At 52.4% G+C, this 23,022-nt stretch overlaps 9 protein-coding genes across 9 annotated transcripts; 3 read left to right on the top strand and 6 right to left on the bottom strand.

Annotated features, from left to right (window-relative positions):
* Nucleotides 1-1,152: 1,152 nt before the first annotated feature.
* On the bottom strand, nt 1,153-7,073 carry BCK1_3 (mitogen-activated protein kinase kinase kinase). The gene is made up of 4 exons (XM_066121263.1): nt 5,610-7,073; nt 3,785-5,537; nt 1,711-3,577; nt 1,153-1,615 (listed from the first exon to the last, which is right to left on the bottom strand). The coding sequence occupies exons 1-4, from the start codon at nt 6,642-6,644 to the stop codon at nt 1,486-1,488; spliced, it is 4,785 nt and encodes a 1,594-aa protein (XP_065973618.1). The 5' UTR covers nt 6,645-7,073; the 3' UTR covers nt 1,153-1,485.
* Nucleotides 7,074-7,586: 513 nt separating this feature from the next.
* J3458_018816 (uncharacterized protein) lies at nt 7,587-11,497 on the bottom strand. Its single transcript, XM_007812790.2, has one exon. The coding sequence runs from the start codon at nt 11,026-11,028 to the stop codon at nt 8,716-8,718; it is 2,313 nt and encodes a 770-aa protein (XP_007810981.1). The 5' UTR covers nt 11,029-11,497; the 3' UTR covers nt 7,587-8,715.
* On the top strand, nt 11,029-16,041 carry J3458_018815 (uncharacterized protein). The gene is made up of 2 exons (XM_066121262.1): nt 11,029-13,189; nt 13,244-16,041. Exon 1 carries the CDS (start codon nt 12,373-12,375, stop codon nt 12,853-12,855), a length of 483 nt encoding a protein of 160 aa, XP_065973615.1. The 5' UTR covers nt 11,029-12,372; the 3' UTR covers nt 12,856-13,189; nt 13,244-16,041.
* Nucleotides 13,214-13,736, bottom strand: J3458_018814 (uncharacterized protein; the record flags this gene model as incomplete). The annotated part of the gene is made up of 2 exons (XM_066121261.1): nt 13,214-13,450; nt 13,521-13,736. 2 exons carry the CDS (start codon nt 13,734-13,736, stop codon nt 13,214-13,216), a joined length of 453 nt encoding a protein of 150 aa, XP_065973617.1.
* On the bottom strand, nt 13,887-14,231 carry J3458_018813 (uncharacterized protein; the record flags this gene model as incomplete). Its single annotated transcript, XM_066121260.1, has 1 exon — nt 13,887-14,231. The coding sequence occupies one exon, from the start codon at nt 14,229-14,231 to the stop codon at nt 13,887-13,889; it is 345 nt and encodes a 114-aa protein (XP_065973616.1).
* J3458_018812 (uncharacterized protein) lies at nt 14,296-14,824 on the bottom strand (the record flags this gene model as incomplete). The annotated part of the gene is made up of 2 exons (XM_007812791.2): nt 14,296-14,633; nt 14,713-14,824. 2 exons carry the CDS (start codon nt 14,822-14,824, stop codon nt 14,296-14,298), a joined length of 450 nt encoding a protein of 149 aa, XP_007810982.2.
* Nucleotides 16,042-16,486: 445 nt separating the features above from the next.
* SKI3_2 (Superkiller protein 3) lies at nt 16,487-20,805 on the top strand (the record flags this gene model as incomplete). Its single annotated transcript, XM_007812792.2, has 2 exons — nt 16,487-16,605; nt 16,656-20,805. The coding sequence occupies 2 exons, from the start codon at nt 16,487-16,489 to the stop codon at nt 20,803-20,805; spliced, it is 4,269 nt and encodes a 1,422-aa protein (XP_007810983.2).
* A 140-nt stretch (nt 20,806-20,945) lies between these two features.
* J3458_018810 (uncharacterized protein) lies at nt 20,946-21,689 on the bottom strand (the record flags this gene model as incomplete). The annotated part of the gene is made up of 1 exon (XM_007812793.1): nt 20,946-21,689. The coding sequence occupies one exon, from the start codon at nt 21,687-21,689 to the stop codon at nt 20,946-20,948; it is 744 nt and encodes a 247-aa protein (XP_007810984.1).
* A 256-nt stretch (nt 21,690-21,945) lies between these two features.
* Nucleotides 21,946-22,934, top strand: J3458_018809 (uncharacterized protein; the record flags this gene model as incomplete). Its single annotated transcript, XM_007812794.1, has 2 exons — nt 21,946-22,383; nt 22,533-22,934. The coding sequence occupies 2 exons, from the start codon at nt 21,946-21,948 to the stop codon at nt 22,932-22,934; spliced, it is 840 nt and encodes a 279-aa protein (XP_007810985.1).
* Between the last annotated feature and the right edge of the window lie 88 nt (nt 22,935-23,022).

Here is a 23,022-nt window from a genome sequence, read left to right as displayed (position 1 = left end):
CTAGTCCGAATCGGTATGGTAGTTTCCCTAGTAGGTAGTACTTACCTTGTGTGTGGCTTCTATCGCTATAATTCAAATCGCTAGTAGGGTTTTTAGCCGGGTTTATCGCCTGGCAAACCTATATATATCGCGATGTTTTTAAACTTTTAGTAATTCTATGAGAGCATTCAAGGCGTCTACTGCTATCAAGGCTACTGCGGACCCTGTGATAAGCAGGGCTTTGGTGCTGTGGGCTGACTACTAGGTGTACTATGAAAAATTATGCATATTTTGGCCGGGGAGGTGGTGCCTCTTCCCACATTCCGGGGCAGGTGGTGGAGAGCGCCAAGGGCCCAAGCCAGACCAAACCATTGCCATGGAGTATTGCTTTTTGACTAAATGCCAACTTTATGCCGGCAAGGGCGCTGTGGTACCCGGGTAAGTAGACTCCTAATTTGTACTGTAATAAATCGACTTGAGTGTGTGAGTGCCTGCTCCAGGTCCCGTCATCCATTATGCATACCTACCTAGGTACTTACCTAGGTACCTACCTAGGTACTTAAGTAGGTTAGGTAGGTACCTGCCTAGTAGGCCTGGGTAGTCCATACGTCTATTAGGTCGTGGAGGAGCCACTGCACTTTCCGACTCTCAAAAGTATCGACGACTGGCAACTACCACATAATGCCGGATCCCTGGTCTGCACATGCGGTCAAACTCGCTCCTGACCAATCAACCATCCCAATTCTTACACTGCAAGACCCATGCCAAGACAGAAGGCGCATCGGCAATTAGCAACTACCTAGGTATTTAGGCAGTCAGTTCATGTCGCCTTGCTGTAGAATGATCAAGGGGGCAGCTCACTACCACCTACTTCTCGAGTACCTAGGTAGGTAGAAAGGGGGCCCAGACGCAGTCGTTGGAAAGTCGTGCGACTCACATCGTCGTGCCATTATCTTACCATTTTGTCCCCCTCATGCCCCGTCTTGGTAGGCATGTCGTCATGTGGAAAAGTTCTCGTGTATCATTGCCATGCTGTCTGAAACGCTTGGCTGGTTCTTTCTTGCGGCTCACTTTCCTTTGCACTGTTTCGGGCCTGTCGCCGTTTGAGGTCGAGACACAGTCTGAGCGCGTGTCTATTCTACACACACACATATGCACATAATACCCTTTGGACATGTCACATTCAAAAAACTCGACACGGCCCTAAATTATAGTCTTGCAGCGTAAGGCTAACAATCATTATGGATATTAGTATTCCTATGTCATATCATCGTGTCCCGTTGTATCCAACACCCATACCAACACCAAAATTTTCCTGACGCCAAGTCCCTCATTCGAAGCTAATTTCGCACATGTTTGTCCGCACGTCGCGCCATGTTATCTCAAATCCCGTACATGTAGACGCCATTGGTACCCATTCAAGACAACCGCAACTCTGCCGCGAGCAAAAAAAAGACAAACAAGTAAAGAAAAAACATGAGCCAGCAGAGCAAGTCGCATGCTGCACTATGAGACCTTGTATGCATCCTTGATCTTGGTGTACAGCTCTGTGTCGTAAAAGTTGTAGTTGGGGTCCAGGTCGCAGAAAGGGTGTTGCGAGAGAAGGACGTCGGCTGTTGGACGATCAAACGGATTCCTAAAACAAATAATTAGCAACTAACCTTTGAATACGGTGGGAGGAAAAAAGAAACATAAAAACCAAAGAGATAATATTAGTGTGAAACCACTTACACTTGGAAGCAGTCCATCATAAACGCCACAGCCAGTGGCACAATGGTTTCTTGAATGTCCTCTGGAATAGGTGGCGTCTCTCCGTTTGCAATCTTGTAGATGGCCCCGACCGCTTCTTCCTTGCTCCAGGGTCTTCGTCCGGCAAACATTTCCAGGACCACGCACCCGAGACTCCAGATGTCGACTTTGGCGCTGTAGCCCTCTCCTTGCGACCGGATAACCTCTGGCGCCATCCAGAATACCGAGCCTTGCATCGAATTTGTTTTATCGTTGCCGTAAATGTTGTCCGTCTTCTTGGAAATTCCAAAGTCGCTAATCTTGCAAGTGCCATCCAGATCAAGCAGAATATTGTCAGCCTTTAGATCTCTGTGCAGAATACCCTCGCGATGCAAGTACGCCAGCCCAGAAAGGGTCTGACGAGTCAGTGACGAGACCACAGACTCTTCAAATTTGCCGTGCTTCCTCAAACAAGATCCAATGCTGCCACCAGAAATGTACTCGAGGAAGATACTGATGCTGGTCTCCTTTCGCTCGCACCCTAGGTACTGCACAATGTTTACGTGATCCAAGTGCTGCATGGTGTCGATCTCCTGGTCCAGCGCAGCCACCATTTCTCGCATCTTGGCCTTGTCTCCTCCAGCAGCTTTGGGGTTTACTTCAACCTCCTTTACTGCCAAGAACTCACCCGTAGTGGCGTTCATACCGAGGTAGACACGGCCATAGGTACCTTTGCCGATGAGTTGGCCTTTGAACCACCTAAACGTAGTCTGTCGCTTGGGCAGTGTATTATGAGGCATATCTGGCACTACCATGCTTCCCCGTTGATCAGGCCGGATCTGCACAATATTTGCGTTGAACATCTTGGTGCTCTTACGTCGCATCAAATTTGTCTGCGACTTGCTACCCATTGGCTGCGAAATACTTGTGTACCGCTTGTTGGCTTGACTAGCAACTTCACGAATGGATTTCATCCGGCCCAACCCACCGGACCGATGTATGCTGCGATGAGCCACCGCATGACTAGATGTAGGTCGCTCCGTAGCCTTCAAAGTTGACTCGTCAGAGCCCAGCGTGTCATTGTCATTGGTGTATAATGAGGGTTGACGTGACGGCGGCACTGCCGCGGGGAGCGCTCCTGATGTGGAAGGACCGGGCGTTGTCCCGGACGCAAGACTGGCAGAACTGGATCTATTCCTACCATCGCCAAAGTCTGTTGGTGGTAGTGGCGGAATATCCCCGCCTGCATGATCTTCAAGGACGGGCTGGTCTAGATCGAGATTGGGGAAAAAATCATCCAGGTTGTTCAGCAAGTCGTCGGTTGGTGGACGATTTGCCCACACGTCTTTCTCAATAAACGATTTTCGACGGTTGATTTGGCTCTCCTTGTCAGAATCCCATGTATCAGTCTGTGGCGTACCGGGCGTTCTTCTCGTGCTAGATGTTCTCACACCACCATCATTGCTACTGTCAAAGCTATCAGGAGATTTCAAAAAAGTAACGGATCGTCCCTTCTCTTTGCGTGAAGTAACTACATGCAGAACGGGGCGAGTATCTGTACCCAATTGGGCACTTGATGAAGCGTTTGTACCGGTGTCGCTACTCGGCTTATCCTTCTTCCTGCTGGCTAGAGGAATAGCAAAGAGGCCATCATCGCTAGAGTCGTCGTCGCTATCGTCACCAGGGGGAGGCTTGACGTCTCGAGTAGGCGGCTGGAAGGATGATGAATTTGAGAACTGAATGTCGGACTCCTTGAAGTCCAAATCCGGCCCATGCGACTTTCGCTTCGAGGGGAAAACGTCGGCAGAGCCCCTACTCTTAGAATGAGAAGAGCTAGGACTAACGTCGCCCGGTGACACAGGCCTCGGCACTGTTTCAGTATTCTTAGTACTTGAACCAGAGGGTACTCTTGGAGAAACTGGCACGGGGGTGCCGCCGGGTGAGTAGTCTGGCACAACAAATGGAAGATTACCTGGACTCCACGTCACCGAGCCAGGGGATCCCTTTGATGGCTTTGGACTGCCTCTCCCGCGATTGCTGGTTGAACCATAGTTCACGCTGGACAAAGCCGTCTTACCTGACTGCTGCTGAGCGTTGCCACTACCCGCTGACGAGTATGGTGGCGATACCATGCGGCCTGGAGAAGTGGCCTTTGGGCCGTTGGCGGTGGATTGGCCTATAGCACCCAAATTCCGGCCCATGCCAACAAGAGCAGCTCCAATGCCACCACTCGCTGATACGGGCTGCGCTGCGTATTTTGACTTTCGGTGACCGTCTGTACTCTCACCGTCACCACTGCCCGTTGAAGGTGGGTGTCTAGGAGATGGGAAACCGTCCATGCTGCCGCTCGAGTTCCGCAAGTTGTGGCCTGGTTTCCTGCTCAATGAATTGGCCTTGATCAGAGTCGCAGATGGATCGCTAGGTGGTGCTGGTGGTCGCCTTTGGGGGAATAGCTGGTCGGGTTTCTTATCTTCGAATGGTGACGGGCGAGGCTGATCGAAATCGACGTTGCGGCCCTTGATGCTACTGGACGGGACATATTCTGGAGCCGTCGAGCTTTCTTTCTTATTTGCCTCCTTCCTTTTAGCAAGATATGCTCGCTGTTTTCTCTCGATTTCTGCCCTGTAATCGCTGGCTTCTTGAGCCAACGTCTTCTCGTCAATCCTTTCTCCGATCGTATTCGCTCTGGAAGATGGTGGTGACGAGCTTGATCGTTGCCTGCTACGGTTGTACGACTCTTCATCCATGCCGGGAGGTATGTAGCCTGGGAACAGGGATGCGGGAACTGAGTTCGGAGTCGTGGCGGAAGATATCTTCGCAGGTGATATAAAGAATTTCAAGGCTCCAGTGGAGTCGCCCTTCACTCGCTTGTTAGTGAGGAGCTGTTGGTCATCGAGAGGCTCAGTGTGATCGGATTTGCCGAGTTCCGTCGCGAAAATGGAATACTGTTCGAATCCCGTTAGACCCAGGCTTCCACAGATAGTCTGACGGATCGCAGCGGCCGATTCTGCTTCTGTGATGTCGCACATGCGGTAGTTCCAATAGTCTGTGGTAGCCAGCACGAGCGTTCTTACGCTGCCGCTTCGTTTCAATCTCTCCAGTGTCGCAAGCTGGTCTTTCTCGTGAGTTCCAACAAAGGCAGACCCTAGACGATCAAGTTGAGAATCACTCTCATTCAACGAGGTATACACATCGGCAAGAGATTTGGGAACACACATAGGTGACTCGGGAGAGTCGAACTCATCAGGTGAAGGAAAGGAGCCATCCTCCCTTTGTCTCTTTTTCCTTGACAAAAAGCTCAAAAAGCTCTTTGAATCCCTTGCAGATGCCGAGGTATCCCCCCCTGCTGACCTATCGCCAGAGTTCAGTGGTGAGTATTGGGATCGATCTTGGCTTCGCGAGGCCGACATGGCTTCTGCTAGATTGAGGCCGCGACCGAGAATCGCAGCGGCATCCGCAGGGACGCCAGAGCCATATATGGCGGCGTTGGAGGTGACCGAGTCTGCACTGTTACGAGAGCGATGACCAAGTTTGGCGGAAGCTGGCGATGAAGAAAGTACGGGCGTCGTTGCTGATGGAAAGAGAACCTGTTGAGGAGCAGGACTGCCTCCTGGGCTATCCGTTGTGCCACGAAACGTCCCACTTTCGGCATTCTCGTTTGTGATGGGGCTCAACTTGCGGCCTCCTTCAGGGTCTACATATTTGAGAGCTGACCGATGGCTTGAATCGGAATTCATGGTGCCGGTGCCGAGGGTAGGCATTGTCGTGGATCGAGTTTGGGAGAATCGCTGACCCGCGAAATTGACGCTCCCAGTAGAGCCTGAAGGCGTCTGAAACAAGCATTAGACTCCGATACACACAGTTTTTTCAAAAGTGGAAATGATTTTGGCCGAAATACTCACGTTGGGTGAATCGACTGGTTCCAAGCCAGCACTGCCATTGTGGCCGTGTGACGCAACTGAGTTTGCTCGGTTATGGGAGCTCACCATCTTTGATGGATCAACTGGCCTTCCGGTGACGATGCTTCGAATAAGCCGACGCATACGCTTTCCTTCGTCGCGCTCCCGACTCTGATCCCAGCCCGTACCGCTGCTGGAACATTCCTGAAGCAAACGCGGATAGACCTTTTGATGCATCATGCCGAAATTTCCACGACCGCCGTGCAGACTGCCGAGATCTAGAAATTGCGCCCCGTAAAGATTCAGGCTTCTGAAAGTCTCCTGCCAGTCCTTGGAGAACTGGTTTTGCGCTAACCAAATCAGCACGGTATCAAGTGGCCACTGGGCTGCTAACTCGGGCGGTATCGTGCTGCCAGCCGTGGCAGTGGAAGCGTTTGAAGGATTCCTCGACTGATAGAAGCGATCCCGGGAGTTGGGATCGTCCACGGGGCCTGTGTTAGTTGTGTCCATGGTGTTCATTGGGGCCTGGATGTATGAGCCGGACGTGCTCGCCAACTCGTTGGGGTCAAATCCCGGGATTCCTACACCTTCGCCGTATGTTCCTCTCGAGGGTATGTATGTCGCGCCCATGCCCATGCCGTCGCTTGGCCGCGGAGGCGGGGGCATGGCAATCGTCTGTCCGGCGGCCATTTGGGCATGGAATTTCGGATTGTATGGTAGATGCTGGTGCCCGGTAGGGGGAGGGGGGGGAATGCCTACGGGAGTTCGGCCATCGTACAGCTTCCCGTAGTTCCCATGCCATGATTGCTGGGGTCCGAGAGTGCTGTTCGGAGGTGGTCCTGGCGGAGGAGGTATCATCATCCCGTTGACAGCTCCCGGCGGCGCGCCAGGATATCTCGGCGGCGGCGGGGGGATATTCATCATTGTGCTCATGGGGGGACCACCGGCCATGGGCGGTGACATTGGCGGAGGAGGAGGAACTTGAAATGCGCGTGTAGGATCATTGCCTGAGACATGTCTTTGGCCGCCTTGATACATGATGGGCAAAGACGATGGACGGGCAACAACCCGCCAGGAGCGAAAAGAGCTGAGGTGGTTGTGTGGCAGCTGTCCAATGTGACGTCGCTGGCCAGAAGAGCATCAAGGTGAAAAGCTACTGGAGAAAAAAATAACAATAAAAAATAAAAATAACCAAATCAATGAAATCCGAAACATTCACAAGAGGGACAAGCGCGGTTGCAGCCGTTGACGTGGTTCAACGTTTTGCAACGCAAAAAAAAAAAGCAGGCGGACCAGGATGCTGCGGCAAGCTCTTCGTACTCAACGGGACTTCCTTTGCCGAGCCGCGGCCAGGCGTTTTGGCTTCGCCGCAGGGTGCGACGACGATGTTGACAAAGGGGTATCGACGGTATCGACGGCAATGTTTCGAAGTGAGAAGAGAGCTCGCGCATAGTGTGCAGGCTGCCGATGAAGCGGTGGGTGGTTTGACTGTTATGGGCCATGGCAGAACCGCTGACGGGGGGACGCCGGGACGGCAAGCACGAAACGAGCTTTTGGAGGTGACGAGGACCAAGATGGCAAGATGGAGCTTACGGGGGGCGCCTGGGGCCCGATGGGCCCGATGGGGCCCTACGTACGGGCGGAAGGGCCTGCGAGAAGTACCTAATAGCCCACATGTGTAGGTTACTACTATGTACCGTGTCAATTTGAATCAATGTAAATCTGACCAGCTCTGTGGGGAAAAGAAAAACCCTGTCGCAAAGCTGCGCCCGAGGCTGTTCGGCGTGCGATGCCGTTATTACTTGCTCGGCGACTACTGATATGTCAATAGCAATGCGGCCAGATGTCAAGTGGTCTCGTCTTGTATTTCGAAACATTGGAGGACCAACTACGGGACCCCGGGCAAGGTATCTGGGCAAGCTCTGCCTCCAAAGTGGCACCTGGGACCAGTGGGCTCGTGCAGTTATTGTATCAATCCAGTCAATTAATGTCAATATTCTGGCAGCTTTTTGTTCCTTGTCCGCCATGGAAATTAAATTACTCCAGACCCGGCCCTTCCATCAAGCCCACCGGGAATTACTACCGGTAGACGGTGCCGACACCTTTCAACGTTCGCCGGGACCAAGCAACGTCGAATATTGCATACTAGGTACTTGACGATACGAACCCGTCAAACGTCATTATCGTATTGGACATGTCTGGTGCAACTTTTCCTACTCCTTCCATGCTGCTTCTTCAGTGGCACTAGCCTCGCAGATGCGCATCCAAACTCCCATGCCGTGTCACACTGCCAACCGCGCATCTGTCGACCGCGCACCTAGACTCTGCGCCAGCTTGGCATCGGGAGCTTGTCAGCTTGCTTCCACTGCAGCCACGGCTTCTATTCTGGGAGACCATGGCCTCATGTCCCCAACAATGGCTGCTCGTTTCCCCGCCCAGCTCGGCGCTTATGCGCATGGGAGGTGGTGGGACGGTTAATGCGGGTAATGCGGGCGAATGGGGGGCGCTTGTGTCTCTCTGAGACCAATGGCAAGGATGGCCGCATCTGGCACATGGCTATGGTAATCATCAGTTCATGGGACGCCCAATACAGGAATAGTAGGTCTGGGCTTGGGCTGTGTCTTGGGAACAATAAGCCTGTAGCCAATGTGCGTGCCTCATTCCTGCGGGATCTGCTCGGGTTTTCTGGGTATACATTGTCTTGCTTTGCAACACAATCTCCAATCTCGGTACCCAAATCTTGGAAGTGGAGAAGAAGCCCAGGTTCAGCAATGGAGTTGTTATACCCGTCAGTATGTGTTAAATCGGCCACTTAGCCTTCTACTCTATCGCAGACTTTACCAAAACTTGCTACCCGAATCTGCCAGGTGCAACTAAAGCTATGCTATTGGAAATATGGCAAGAACTAAAACCAAAAAAAAAAAAAAAAAGAGAGAGAGAGAGAGAGAGAGAGAGTCAAACATACAAAATAATTGCCCAATTGTGAGTTGCTACCGTCAAGTTCCAGCATGCTTAAGCAAAAATTCCCGCACGGTAAATATACAACTCTGGGTCGAATGGAAGAAACAGCCCAACCCCATCTTGATCACCCTCTTGATCTTTCAGCGCTTCACATGAGTGTGCAGTTGTCGAAATTGAAGCCATAGCCCTGTTGGCACTGTTCCAGGTAGCCAGCCTCTTCTGCGGACCCCTCCGGAACATTATGTTTTCTCACAACACCCTGAATATCAAGGGTCTGTTCTCCTTCGGGATGCCACCACTTCAGGCGCTGAAGCACGGGGCCTTCGCTGTCATCGGAACTCAACTCCCATTTGCCGGCAGATACAGCTACTTCGCACTGATCCTTGGGGAAGTGGTACTCGGGAAGAAAAACGACAGTGGGCGACTCGTCACTGGCAGGCTTTGGCGCTGAGACCTTGAGATTGTAAGTGCACTTGCGGAGATCGAATCCCGTAGAGAGCACATTGCCTGCAACAACAGTTGGAGTTGGTCGAATGAAAGCCTCTGCAGCTCGGTATCCGGGAGCGTTAGTCAACTCGGGATCCTTTGCTAATTGGCTAGAGCTTATTGACGGCGTTGTGAGCGTGCGGTGCAGGTTTCCAGGAGTGACACTCTCGTCATCGCCGCTGCCGTCTCTACTGTTCATCGTCGACAGCTTTAACAGACTTGTTGCAGACTGACCGGCTACTGCGCTCCTGGGAACTGGAGAGAGCGGCGGCAGTTTGTCGTCTATGGAGTGGATGGACAAGTCTTCTCCGTTCCACTGGTCGCCGCGTTCGTGGTCGTTGATAACAGTGTATACCCAGAGGCAATGGCCTTCGATCTGAGAGCCTTCCACGCCGAAATAGTTGGCATCCAGTGCAGCGGACTGGCTAGAGTAATCTCCCGTCTTATAAGCCTTCTTGTCGTCCATGTCATATGGTATACCAAATTCGGTCAACAGGCAGGGATGATTGCCTGTTCTGTCTAGTCCCTCCTGCCGTAACGTTGCTAGCTGGTCCTTGAGGCAGTTTCTGATGGCCGTCTCGCCAATTTTGATGGCAAATGCGGGATGCCAATACTTGCCACGAAGCACGCCAACAACGTCGACATTCCATGTGCTGTTCCAGTGCTTGGTCATCAATGTGATGCCATCGTAAAAGTGCGGCGTGAAAGCCATCAGTGGGTCGTCGTCCTCGGTTCCCTTGATTTGAGGAGGCAGTTCTAGTGTAGGATATTGCATAAGCATAAGACATTCTTTATGATGAGCTCTGCACGCCTTGCTGTACTTTCTCCAAAAGTCCATGAAGTAGGTATTTGTAAACTCGGGGTAATCGATAGCTTTGCCGGTTCTGGGGTTCTTGGCAAAGTAGTCCTTCTTTAGCATTGTGTCCGTCGCTATATCCCAAACGCCATGCTGCGCCCACAGACACTCGCCGAGTTTCCAGCCAGGGTGACGCTTCCAACCATACTTGGAATCGTCATATCCTTCTGGTAACCAGGCTATCTCGCCATGAGGATCCACCAGCGTCGTGCCTGTCTTGTAAGGCCCCAAGCCTCCCATATCCCAGGTATCAATCTCACAGGCCCTGCCCATACCTGTCAGGAAAGTCTGCCACATGGTCGGACAGGTGCCTTTCTTCAGGGGGCTGTCCTTCGGGATGACTGTCAAATCAACATGACCTGTCATGCCTCTGTTGGGCTCATTCATGCTCTCCCAGCCCATCACAACCTCATTTTCCAGATCGCCTGCGTCATGTATCCGCTTTGCCAAGTGCGCGCAGGCATTGACGAAATGGTCCTGCAAATAGTCCTGGATGTTCACGCCGTTTATGATGCAGTTTGGCGCAAAGTCTTTGCCGGCAAAGAACAGAGTAAACATGGTGCCTGCCGCGAGCCTGTGATAGTTGGTTGACCAAATCATTTTAGGGAAGGCATCCGGATCGGGGTACGTGTTCTGAACAATGGCGGCTTCGGTGGCGGCGAAGCCCTGAGGGTTGAGACCACAGGCGTACAACGTCCACATTGGAGCCCCTGAACCGCCGGTGAACCGTGACCAGACATCTTGGTGAGGGTCCATAAAGACGTAGAAGCCGTAGGACTTTGCTATCCTCAACACCTCGATGGTATGCTGGATATATTGTTCGTCATAGATGCCGGGACCTGCGGCTTCGATAGCCTCCCAAGTAAAGAGGTAGCGAATCGTATTGAAGCCATAGCGTTTTATCCTCGCAAAGTGCGTAGCGGCTTCCTCTTTACTAAACGGCCGCTCGTGGAACGTGACATTGTCGCCGTCGAAGAAGTCATCGGCAATGTGGGACGGTTGATGGGGTTCGGAGGGGAGTTTTGCGTCGCCAGCGACATTGATTCCGCGTAGTACAACCTGTCGACCGTGAGCGTCTCGGAACTGGCCATCCTCAATCGTTAGCCGAAAGGAAGCCATGTCGTCTTGCGAGTGGAGTGGCCGATGATGAGGAAGAGGGCAAGTTGGAGGAAGGGATGGAGAAGATCGAGACGGTGGACAAAGGCGGTTGGTGCCCAGACGTCACCGGGCCAGGACGTCAAACTTGCCAACTGGCTGTGCCGCTCCCTCGAGCAATGACGGTGCAAGCGCCCAAAGATGGAAACTGTCTAGGTATCTGAGCACCGTACGAACCAAAAACAAGTTGGTTACTTCAAAAGTTAGCTTGGTGGGTGCAGCGACGCCGGTCTCGAGCGGTTGGCCTTGGGTTGGCCAGCGCTCGAGTAGGCGGTGCTTAATGATCAGCAAAGACCCGCGACAAAAGCCACCCCAGTACGGAGTATGAGACTGGGATACATGTACCGGGCCTCCCTCCCCAGGTGCAGAGCGTCAAAATTCATTAATTAATAACGTTAACTACTCCGTAAGTTACTTGGGCATCGCATTTGTCGTTGCCGACGTAGTATCTGACATAGTCCCCTCTCCCGCTTCCTGCATCTTGACGGTCCGTCACGCGGCGCCACACTCCACACTCCCCAGGTGCCGTCTTCGTCGTGACGTAAATGGAAGCTATTTGCCCGCGCGGCCATCAGCTGCACACTTTGCTCATGTCCCTTCCATGCTGTCTCAGCAGTTCAACGTCGTCATCGGCACCGACCTGGGGCAAACCGACTTGACCGTGTATTTCCTCTATTCGTATCCGTATTCGTACTTGATCCATGACCCATCACGCTTCTCAAGCCAACCCTCCCTTGGTGGGCATACATTCTACATTAAAACACCAAGATGCACGATACTGTCGTATTAATACGCCAGTTTCTCCTCTTTCCTGCACTGCGATTTGAATCGCTTTCGCCACTTGCCCCTGGGCTGCGTCCACTCACTCATCACTGGAATCTAGAGTCATTGGGCCTGCTCCCCTGGCGAGGAGTCTGGCCGTCGTGGTATTCCCTCGCATAAGGCACAGCTACCCCAGGGGGGTATATTTCTTCCATTTCAGCCATGTCCGGCCTAGTTGTATCGGAAAATCTGGGGGTTTGGAAGACAGTTGGACGTCTTGGCTGCAACTCAACCCAGGCTTCATCCAATGGTTCAATGCGTGTTTTCTTCAGGTCGACCGCTCGAGAGCCCCAAACCATGTCTCTGTACAGCTTTGGCTCATCCCATTTGAGGCGAAAAACATATTTTCCGACTACCCAGGGTAGGTATCTCGTGACTTTGAAGTGCATAAACTCTCGCTTCGAGACAGCAAAGATGTGGTCCAGCTCTTCCAGACTGCGTTGTTTGGTCTCCTCCACAAACAGGAAAACCATGACATAGGCTACAATGTTTAGCCCAGCGAAGATCCCCATGGACCCCTTTTGGCCAAGAGCAGAGTCAATGCTACCCAGCTTGTCAGCCATGAATAACTACCTAGGTAGACAGTACGATAGATATACGCTGAGGACGTACCCCGGGAAGAAGACGGCCAATAACCCGGCAAACAATAGGTTGATGGAAATTGCCCACGCCGTGCCCTGTTTTTGCTCGATAAGTATTTGTTTTGCAATGAGAAAGGCCCCGGGCCTAAGAGCCAAGTCACGGCGACTTACTGCTTCTCGATGTGTCAAAGGGAAACTCTCAGAGGCTAGGGTGAAAGGAATTGGCCCGAGGCCGGGTGAGTATGCTACTGCAAAGACTGCCCTTGCGTTAGTGAGAACCCTCCATCTTGGGGGGAGATGGCACCAAATACTCACGGAACAGAAAGCAGGCCGTCACTCCATTGCGAGTTGCATCATCTTGGACATTTTCAGAGAGCCCGGCCCCTAGCATAAACACCGCCATGAAGGGGAATGTCAGCAGCAACCATCTCCTTCGACCCAATGTGTCAATGCTCTTTACCGCTGGCAGAGCAAACACAAAATTAATTGCCCCTTGATTAAAGAGAAGGTTAGACTAGTCGAGACTCTTGTTCGGATGGAGTTTTCCTACCAAACCCGAGACTGTACGCCATGTTTGTAATGGCGTTGCTTTGTGATCTGCCTGCTTGTCGGAAGACAATTCCTGCACACATGTAAGCATGTCATTTTATACATCGTGGCGAGGGAACAAGAGTGTACCTGAATAGAAGGCACAAACATTTACTACGGAGAGAATAAATAAGGTCAGCTCCTCCTGCTTCAAGTAATCATTGGGTTTCGGACTCACCTCCACAAAGCTGCTGTGCAAGATTAACCGTCGATGTCGAGATGACGGCATTGTACAAGCGGCGACGTTGGAACAGCTGGACAAATTGTCTTGCGAAATCACGAATAACCCACGAGAAGCCAGGCGACATCATTGCTTGAGGATCGAGGTCGCCAAAGTCCATGTTCTCTTGTTCAATTGATTTGGAGACAAGATACAGGTCCCTCAGTGCTTGCAACTAATACACCAACACAAACATTCATTAGCGGGTATCTTTTCCGTGTGCATTTTCAGGCAAGTGTGCCTACCTTGGTGTTCCGGACTCGCTTCAACACCGTGTATGCTTTCTCAACACTATAGTTAGGGCCCTTCAGCAAGTGGTAGCGAGGCGACTCCGGACAAACAAACAGTGCCATTATCAAAAGAGCGAATGCGGGAACCAAAGGAGCGCCTTGGATGAGACGAAAGGTGGTAGTCGGATTCGCCGCTTGCGTGAAGATCAAGTTGAACATAAAGCTCATCATGATGCCGAAAGCAACCCTATTACCCCTATCAGCTAAGAAATATCTACTGGATGGTGTAAGATGACACCCTCAGCATACCAGAGCTGCCAGGCGAGAATTGCAGAACCACGCCAAAATCCGACTGCAGTTTCACTGGCCAGAATGGGGGTGCTAACTGCTTTGATGCCCATACCTAAGTATTATGTTAGATTTCGGCAGTCGGTTCGGTGTTTGGGGGCAAAAGATTGACTTACCAATGCCATTTATGACACGAACACCGAACATTTGAGTCCAAGAAGTAACGAAGATAGCTCCGATAGAGCTAGCAAAAATCAAGATTGCCGCAACACTAATACCTCCTTTTCTTCCGAACCAGTAGTTGATTGGCAGAGAAAGCGGGCATCCAACCAACGCAGCAAAGAGGAATGGCGAGGCGTTTGCACCACCAAGCTTCCAGTCGTCGGGGGTAATATGGTGTGAGGTGTCGTTGCTCAGATTCAGACCCCATTGATCCATATATAATGAAGCCCCGTTGACTGACGACTGTACAAAACCTGTTTCGTACGACAGTCAGCAGCTGCTACGGAAGTTGGCTCTTTTCAGCCTTGATCGGCAACAACTCGGACCGACCTTGCAGAAATGCTGCCAGTGAAACCGTGGCGATAACGGCGAACATTCCTTTCTCGCTGAACGCAACATCTTTTTCAATTCTGAGGGCTATCTTCTCTTCTTCTGTCAATATCACCGCAAGTCTATTTCGCTCGTCGTAGCCGGCAGGTTGTCGAGCCGCCTCGTCATATATCTGAATGTCCTTTCCGACCCTGGCGGCCCGCAGCAACTCTTGGTACCTCACGGAAGGAAGAAAAGTCTCTGCAAAGTTTCGGACATCCAATTCCAACTCGGCGTCCGTGAGATGGGCTTTAGATGATTAGTGCCCTGTACTCGGGTGGTAAGGAGCACAGAGCGAGGAATAATGGGCGGAGCAAGTCAGACTTACCGAGGGGATTCTCGATAACAGCCCTATCATTGGCGCTTCTAGTTTTTGCGACGGCAAAAGTCCGGTCACGGCAATTGTTCGAATAAGCCGGATGAGTTAAGGGCGTCGTCATGTTGTAGACTCTATGCGAGCTTCAGTTGCACTGTTGCAACATCAAGCATTCTCTTTCATGCACAGATCAGGCAGTGGCAGAAGCCAACAGGCAGAGAGCGGAAGAAGGACGAGAGGAAGGACTTGTTCAAGTTCACAACCGAAGAAACTCGGGACTACAGATGTGTGTAATATAAGAGAGCGTTGATTGTTTCCTCTCATGTGACAAGAGATGGCAAGGCGCTCGAGCGCCGCCACATTTAGAGTGCGTGAGAATGCCAGGACCTCTGGTAAGACGCCTTCTTGTGTCATGCCGCCACCTATGGGTGTGTCTAATTACATCACGGAAGCAAACTGTACAAGAGTTATATGTGTCCTTGCCAAGAGCATATACAGCCTCACTCTTAGGTACAGAGGCGTGAGGATGCCCAACGTCGGGAGTAGCAAACGGTCCCGGACCAGCAACCCACACGGCTGGTACGTATTACCCTGCATGAACAGATGAACTATTTCGCTTCTCCAAAGTCTCACCCTGTTGGTCATATTGATGAGAGAACAGAGCATGGAGCGTGTGGCGCTTTTCCGGGGTAGAACAAACAATAGGCAGCATTGTTCTTTTTTGCTGCTTATTGGTAGCGACATGCAAACCCTGGCTCACCTCCTCCTGTTAGTTGCGCCTGATGATTGAACGAACAAGTTGGCTTACATACGTCGGAAAAATGACATCACATTGAGCGTTCAATGGACAATAGGCATCTAATTGTCTTGGGATTAGTCACCCTTGGAAATCTCATTTAATATAAGACATTAGGCGGGGAGGTACGGAGTGTTTTCGTTGCCATTCGCGTGGTGCCCAGTATGACAGCATCACATTACAAAGTTCAAGGTCGCGGCTCAGAGGGAGACCTGGCGATAGTAGCTGAAAGGTGCTCACGGCGTTTGCCCTTTATAACAGGTCTGGCAATGCCTCCCCTCAACGGTATCAGCACGTATATGTAGGATGTGGCATATCCTGTAGCGTGGTGCGGGAGCACAAACAATGCATTGTCCGATGCAGGATCGAACGGGCTTATTTTTTTCAGCTCTGACCGGCTTCTACATGCCGCGCAGCCAAATTGCAGGTTGGTCGTGCGCTCCGTCTAAATTTGTAAGACAAGCACATTTCGCAGAATGGACTGTCCTGCGTTCTTGACGTAACTCGCAGCAAGGGTAGATGAGTAGCCAACAGGCAGTAATTCCATGGTCATGGCAAAAAGCGTCCGTGGTTCGCGATGCTTGGAGTAGATCACACCGGCCTAGTTGTGACTGGTTGGTTGTGGATTTGCGGTTGTGGTTGCGGTAGCGCCGGATAGCTTCCGGGTGTTGAAGCCAGCGGAGAAACTCCGGCTAAGAGTCCTTTTCGCCGAGCAGCTCTGTGTTGTCATGACATAAGCCATGTTGAAGTCAACTGCTCACAGATGGCAAGCTTCATGGCGTGTGAACTGGTATAGCAGGAGCCGCCGGCAAATTGCGAATCGCTTCTGTTGAAACAAATTGTCGGGTAAATACTCCTGTCATGAATTCATTTTCCAGGTTTACCTCCCAAAGCCGACTACCTTTTGGCCATTGCCACCCGAATTTGTGTCGTTTTTGTTAAATTACAGTATAAAATCGCGGGGCACAAGTTGTCTCGGGACCAACCACCATGTCAGGCGCCAAGGCCACATTGAAGGCCATCAACGATGCTATTCGCGGCCAGGATTATGACAGCGCCGTCGAAAAGGCAAAAGAATTAGTAAACAAGGACCCAAAGAGCTATCACGGGTGAGTGTGCACCCTTTGCCGTTTCTCGGGATGGGAATTGACTGTCCAAGCCTTATTTTCCTGGCCTTTGCGCTGGACAAAAAAAATCAGCTTGTCGAAGCTGAAAATTTCTACAAAAAAGCTACAGAATTGCGTCCCCAGGATGCCCAGGCGTTCCAGGGGCTGGTCAAGTTATACGAGAAGCAAGGAAACAAGAGATTGGGGGAGTATCAAGCTGCCGTCGTGAGCTTGGCACGGATTTTTCACGAAGCAGAGGACCTGTACAAAGCCCAAGATGTCGTGGACAAGTTTGTCGACTTTGCCAGGGTCAACGGAGACAAGCTGCAATATGCCGATGCTCTCTGGATCCAGCTCCCTGAAAGTCCTTTGTATCCCATTTTGGAAGGGCGATTTCCGCAGCCAGCAAAGACTTATGAGACCATTGCACACATACTCGAGGATTTTGAAAAGAAACGGATCAATACCCTGGTTGGCGAGCGCCGTACGAGATTAGGAGCGAGACTCAGCGAGGTAAAAGTCGAGGTCAAGAGGGAAGTTTATGCACAGAGCAAGTTGGAACACATCTACCGCCAGCTCATCAACTGGACAAGCAATGATGAAGTCAGGCGGGACTTTGAGGAGAAGCTCTTACAATATTGCTATGACAGATTGCTCGTCACCGCTGCCGGGCCTGTAAAAACACAGGAGCAAGCCAAGGTTTTCGGTCTTGCAAACGACATGGTAACCATCAAACATCCGTTCAAACTCGCGTGGGATATTGCCATAGACTGGCAGGATGGCAAAGATATCAAGGACTGGGACGCCGGCCTGCTTCGAGATTACTGCACTTTTTTCCCAGACAGCGACATGTACAAAGTCATTACAGCCTTCTTGACAAGCAATTTCTCGCCCTTTCCTCCAGAAGGTACAGCGGCAGAAAATACCAGAGCGGCAGCAAATAACGATTCAGATGATAGCGAAGATGAGGAAGATGGAGGTGTTCCAATCACGTACGTTCCGTTAACTGACGAAGACCGTCTGATGATGATCTCGGAAGGCATTACCGGTAGTGAGTCTGTGTTTGCCTACAGGCTTGTTGGAATTTACTTCCTGCAGACAGGAGAGTACGAGAACACGGTTGAGATTATGAGAAAGGCTAGCGCATTTCTTGACAAGGAGCGGGCCAGGGTTGGGATTCCGTATGAGAACACAGGTGACGCATATGCCTTGTGCCTTGCCACGTCTCTGGTTTACTTCCAGAGCCCCAGACATCATCAAGAAGCCAAGCAGCTCTTCGAAAAAGTCCTTAAACGGGATTCAACCTCGACTTCTGCCCTCATTGGAGTTGGCCTGATTTTTGAAGAAGAGGAGGAGTACGATCAAGCCATTGACTTCTTGGAGCGTGCTTTGAAACGCGACGCTTCTAATTTGCGAGTCAAGTCTGAGGCTGCTTGGGTCAAAGCGCTGAAGGGAGACTGGAAAACTGCCAGACACGAGCTTTCCGAGTGTTTACCGATCTTGGAAGAGAAGATCGCTCTTTACAAGGATTTGATGGCAGATACTCAGTACCGCATTGGCTGCTGTCTTTGGAACTTGGACACGAGTCGACAAGCTCGAAAACAGCGCAAGGGGGACTGCGCGTATGCATATTGGTTGAGCGCATTGAACAACAACATGAATCATGCTCCAGTGTACACAAGTCTCGGCATATTTTACAACGACTACGCCAAAGACAAGAAGAGAGCGCGTCGATGCTTCCAGAAAGCCCTCGAACTCTCGGCAGCCGAGGTAGTCTCTGCAGAGCGGCTGGCGAGATCTTTTGCCGAGGATGGAGATTGGGAGAGGGTTGAACTGGTAGCCCAAAGAATCATCGATTCGGGTAAAGTGAAGCCGCCGCCCGGTTCTAAAAGGAAGGGGATCAGCTGGCCATTCGCCGCAATGGGAGTTGCCGAACTGAACAAGCAAGACTTCCACAAGGCCATCGTCTCCTTTCAGGCCGCCCTACGACTCTTTCCAAATGATTATCATTCCTGGGTCGGATTAGGTGAGAGCTATCATAGCTCCGGCCGATACATTGCTGCAACCAAGGCCATTGTGAATGCGCAGCATCTGGAGGAACATCTAGGAGACGGTATCTCCGCCGATACATGGTTTACGAAGTACATGCTTGCTAACATCAAGCGTGAGCTTGGTGAATATGACGAGTCGATAGCTCTCTACAAGACCGTTATAGATACCCATCCAGAAGAGCAAGGTGTTGTTATTGCACTCATGCAGACAATGGTTGATAACGCATTGACATGTGTTGAAAAAGGACTCTTTGGGAAGGCTGTGCAACTCGCAATTGATACCATTGAATTTGGCAGCAATACTTCTGGAAATGTTAAGGAGACGTTCAACTTCTGGAAGAGCGTCGCTGATGCCGCTTCGGTGTTCGTCTCTGTCCAGAGCCGCGTCGTCGATTTCCCAGCAAGTCAGATCAAGGGGTTACTGGAGGCTAGTCACCAAGAAGCCTTTGAACTGCTTGCTAATGTCGACAAGGTCGGAACCGACGTGGTATATGCCAAGGGTATCTATCCCAAGGATGAACGACTGGGTGTCGACATGACACGCTGTATTCACGCTACGATTCTTTGTTACAAAGAAGCAATCCACGTTTCTTCTGGCGATATACACGCACAAGCAGTGGCTCATTATAACCTGGGCTGGGCAGAATACCGTGCTCACGCTTGTCTGCCTGCACAGATGCGAAAGAGGCCTAGCAATTATATCAAGGCCGCTGTAAGGGCTTTGAAACGTGCTATCGAGTTGGAAAGTGGCAATGCAGACTTTTGGAATGCTCTGGGCGTTGTCACGAGCGAAATCAACCCAGCTGTCTCACAACACGCCTTTGTCAGAAGCTTGCACTTGAATGAACGCAGCCCCGTTGGGTGGACGAATCTTGGCGTCCTCGCGCTTCTATCGGGGGACACTAAGCTGGCTAACGAGGCCTTTACCAGAGGACAGTCTGCTGATCCTGAATATGCGCATGCCTGGCTCGGCCAGGCGTTCCTAGCCCTCCTATATGGCGATGTAAAGGGAGCCAGGGGGTTATTTACGCATGCTATGGAGATTTCAGAGGCTTCCTCGGTGCCAACTCGCAAGCACTACTCGTCTTCTCTCTTCGATCACATCTTGACAGCCCCTGCAAACATGACGGTGGCTTCGCTTATCCAGCCCTTATTCGCTCTGAACCAGATTCAAAGTATGCTTCCACAGGATCTTGCTTTCGGCCATTTGTCATCCTTATTTAACGAACGAACACGGGATAGTGCCAGTGCGGTCAGGACGCTGGAAAAGCTATGCGACGTGATTGAGGCCGACTATGAAACAACAGAGTCCAGAGAAAGTCTCGCAAGATTCACATTGGCACGAACTGATCTCGCAAGAGCATACCTCGCCGCAGGAGAGTACGCCAAGGCCGTCGAGTGTGGTGAAATGGCCCTAGGTTTAAGCAGTGATGATGCAGATAGCGAGCTCACTGGCGAGCAGCGGAAGAAGGCTCGGCTTTCATCACACCTGACTGTGGGCTTGGGACAATACTACCTGGGGCAGCACCAGAAAGCGGAAACATACTTCGAGGCGGCCCTTGAAGAATCGGACAATAATCCGGATGCAACATGTCTTTTAGCACAGGTGTTGTGGGCACAAGGTACAGAGAGTTCCCGGGACAAGGCTCGCGAAGCCTTGTTTGAAGTGATTGAAAGACAACCCGACCACGTGCAAAGTGTTTTGTCACTAGGCGTGGTAGCCCTTCTAGACCAGGATGAAAGTAGTCTTGAAGCCGTTGTCGAGGAGCTCCAGGGTCTCCGCACAAACGACAAGGTCAGCACGACGGAACAGTCCCAAATTGGTGAAGTGCTTCGCGCCATCGCGGGCATGGCGGAGGGCCACACACAGCAAGACATGGTACAGCAAGTACAAGAGGATATCATGTTGTACCCTCACCTCCCACACGGCTGGTCATCCTTGGCAGAGGCAACAGGGGACAAGTACGCTGCGCAAATGGCACTCAAGGTTGCGGCTAGAGGCATTCCGCCGAGGGGTATTTTGGAGGCCCAAGATTTAGCAAAGGCATATGCAGGCACGGGCAAGGCAGCTGATGCCCAGAAGGCTGCGTTCTTATCGCCTTGGGATGGATGTGGATGGACAGCATTGAAAGTTGCGACTGACGGAATATGAACAGAAGCATTGGTTTGGCGATGGTATTTGGACAGTGTCTAGTCACGAAGCAGGCATGGGTGCTAGGTTAGATGAAGGGATATGAAAAATGTCTGGGGTATCTTGGTAGGGAATCAATACATGAGAAATCAAGCAACTTGTCATGTTGTCGTCGTCGTCGTCGTCGTGTGCGCACTGCCAGCCCCAGCAGCTTCTTTTAGCCTCGCCATCCGCCCATTCATCCAGGCGTCGTGCCAGGCGTCAATCTTGCCACCCAGCAAAACGCAATTCTCGGGTGTCAACAGCACGGTGCCGCGAGCAACCGGGGTCCCAGCCCTAAGCAGCATCTTGCATCCCATGTTCGTCTTACCCACCCCTATGCCATCTATCCTCGTCAGCTCCACGGCGTACACCCTCGTCCCTTTACAGTCCTGCACGACAAGACGATGCGTGGCTTTCTTGCCGGCAGAAACGGGCGCCCGCGGCCCCGTCCCCCTCGCGGCCAAAGACTCGGCCGCATCCGCACCCTCGTCGTCGGCCACGCGAATGATTTCCCTTCCGCTAGTCCTCTCCCGCCTCTCAATGGCTTCCATCTCCTCCACCTGCTCCCACCGGCTGAGGCTCAGGTTCTCAATGTCCACAACCTGCACGTGCGTGTGGTGTCGGAGCTTGGCCTCCTTGACGTCGGCGCTGTCTGTGCCGGGGGGGAAGGGGCAGAGCTGCGAGCCGTCGAAGTAGGGGCTCGACGCGAGGTCGGCGGCGAGCAGGCGCGCCTTGGCGGTGGCCACGAGCGAAGGCAGAGGCGGCTGCGGCGAGCGGGTGGTGAGGCTGGTGAGGAGGGATTGGGACGGCGGCGGGAGGCATTGGGATGTGATTGATTCCAGCAGCTGGGCGGTGGTGTCCATATCGCTTTCGATGGCTGCCGTCCCGAGTGACGTTGCCGGCGACGACTCTCGAGGAGAAGCGAGCTCGCCGTGACATGAATTATTTGCAAATCAGGAAACTGGGGCGAATCTGTGCTGGCGGGCCACCCGCCCAACGACTCGGCGTCGTTCCTGCAGGTGGGGCCCGCTCCTCCAAACCCCCCAAAACCCCCGGGCGTCTGCAACGTCATGCCATGTCGCAGCTTTCATCCCATCCACACGCTCACCACGCGGCACAATGTCCACGATAGCCTCGCCGCGCGACCCGGCAACCCCCCTCCGGCGTCTCCCCTCCGGCACGCCCACCTCGTCCGGGCGGCCGTCGCTGGAAACCGGCCGGCCGGGCGTGACGCCGCCCGCCCCCGACACACCGTCACAGCCGCCTGCTGCCGCGGCCCCAAAACGCTCCAACCGCGCCGCCCTCCGCGAGTACTACAAGCTCCGCGCGCCTCGCATCGAGGTGGCCGGGTCCGAGGTGCCCGCCAGCGACCTCGACGCCCCGGACTTCAACGCCGCAGAGTACGTCGCGCGGGTCGTGGGCAACAGCGGCCTCGAGGACATGCTGCGGCTGTACACGCAGGTCGTCGCCGAGGTCAGGGCGTTGGATGCCGAGAAGAAGGCCCTCGTGTACGACAACTATAGCAAGTTGATTGCGGCGACGGAGACGATCCGCAAGGTAATATGCATTTGTCTTTTTTGCCCTTTTTTTTTTTCCCTTTTGCCGGCCCCCCCAGTTGCACTTTTGGAGGAGAGCGAGGCCAAAGAAAAGAAATAAGAAGCAAAAGGGGGGGGGATGAAACACGCTGCTAACGCCGTGAGAGCTAGATGAGGGCCAACATGGACCCGTTGAACCCCATGGCGTCGACGCTCGACCCTGCCATTGCACAGATATACTCGCAGGCATCGTCGATACGAGAAAAACTGCGCGAGTCCGTGCCGGCGCCTGATTCCGAGGAAGGGAGGCGGAGGGAAGCAGAGCGGAGGCGGCAGAGGACGCGGGAATTAGCCGTCGAGGTGCTTGCTACGCCGCAGAAGCTGAGGGATCTCGTCAAGGAGGGCAAGATGCAAGAGGCCAAGAGGCAGTGGGAGATGCCCAAGCGACTACTAGTAGCGTGGAAGGAGATGGGTGTCGGGGGCGACGAGGTACAGCAAGTTATCGATGAAGGGGATGCCGTTTTTAAGCCAGTGCCGGATTTACCACAGAGGACTTCTAGAGATGATCAGTAGTCTTGAACATGGCACACGGCGACGTGAACTCTTTGCCCTTTCCATTCGGTAGGCTCTCTCTCTCTTTTGCTTTTTTTCCTCTTCTTGA

The sequence above is a fragment of the Metarhizium acridum genome (assembly GCF_019434415.1).
Source record: "Metarhizium acridum strain ARSEF 324 chromosome Unknown scaffold_555, whole genome shotgun sequence".
Classification (NCBI taxonomy): domain Eukaryota; kingdom Fungi; phylum Ascomycota; class Sordariomycetes; order Hypocreales; family Clavicipitaceae; genus Metarhizium; species Metarhizium acridum.
This window is presented reverse-complemented; position numbering and strand designations above follow the sequence as displayed.

Excerpts from the sequence above, each read along its gene's own strand:
- BCK1_3 (XM_066121263.1), bottom strand. The coding sequence starts at position 6,644 with ATGTATCAAGGCGGCCAAAGACATGTCTCAGGCAATGATCCTACACGC. Across the intron at positions 5,538-5,609 it reads AACCAGTCGATTCACCCAAC|ACGCCTTCAGGCTCTACTGG; the intron begins GTGAGTATTTCG and ends TGCTTGTTTCAG. Across the intron at positions 3,578-3,784 it reads CAACGCTCAGCAGCAGTCAG|TGCCGAGGCCTGTGTCACCG; the intron begins GTAAGACGGCTT and ends ATACTGAAACAG.
- J3458_018816 (XM_007812790.2), bottom strand. The coding sequence starts at position 11,028 with ATGGCTTCCTTTCGGCTAACGATTGAGGATGGCCAGTTCCGAGACGCT.
- J3458_018815 (XM_066121262.1), top strand. The coding sequence starts at position 12,373 with ATGTTTAGCCCAGCGAAGATCCCCATGGACCCCTTTTGGCCAAGAGCA.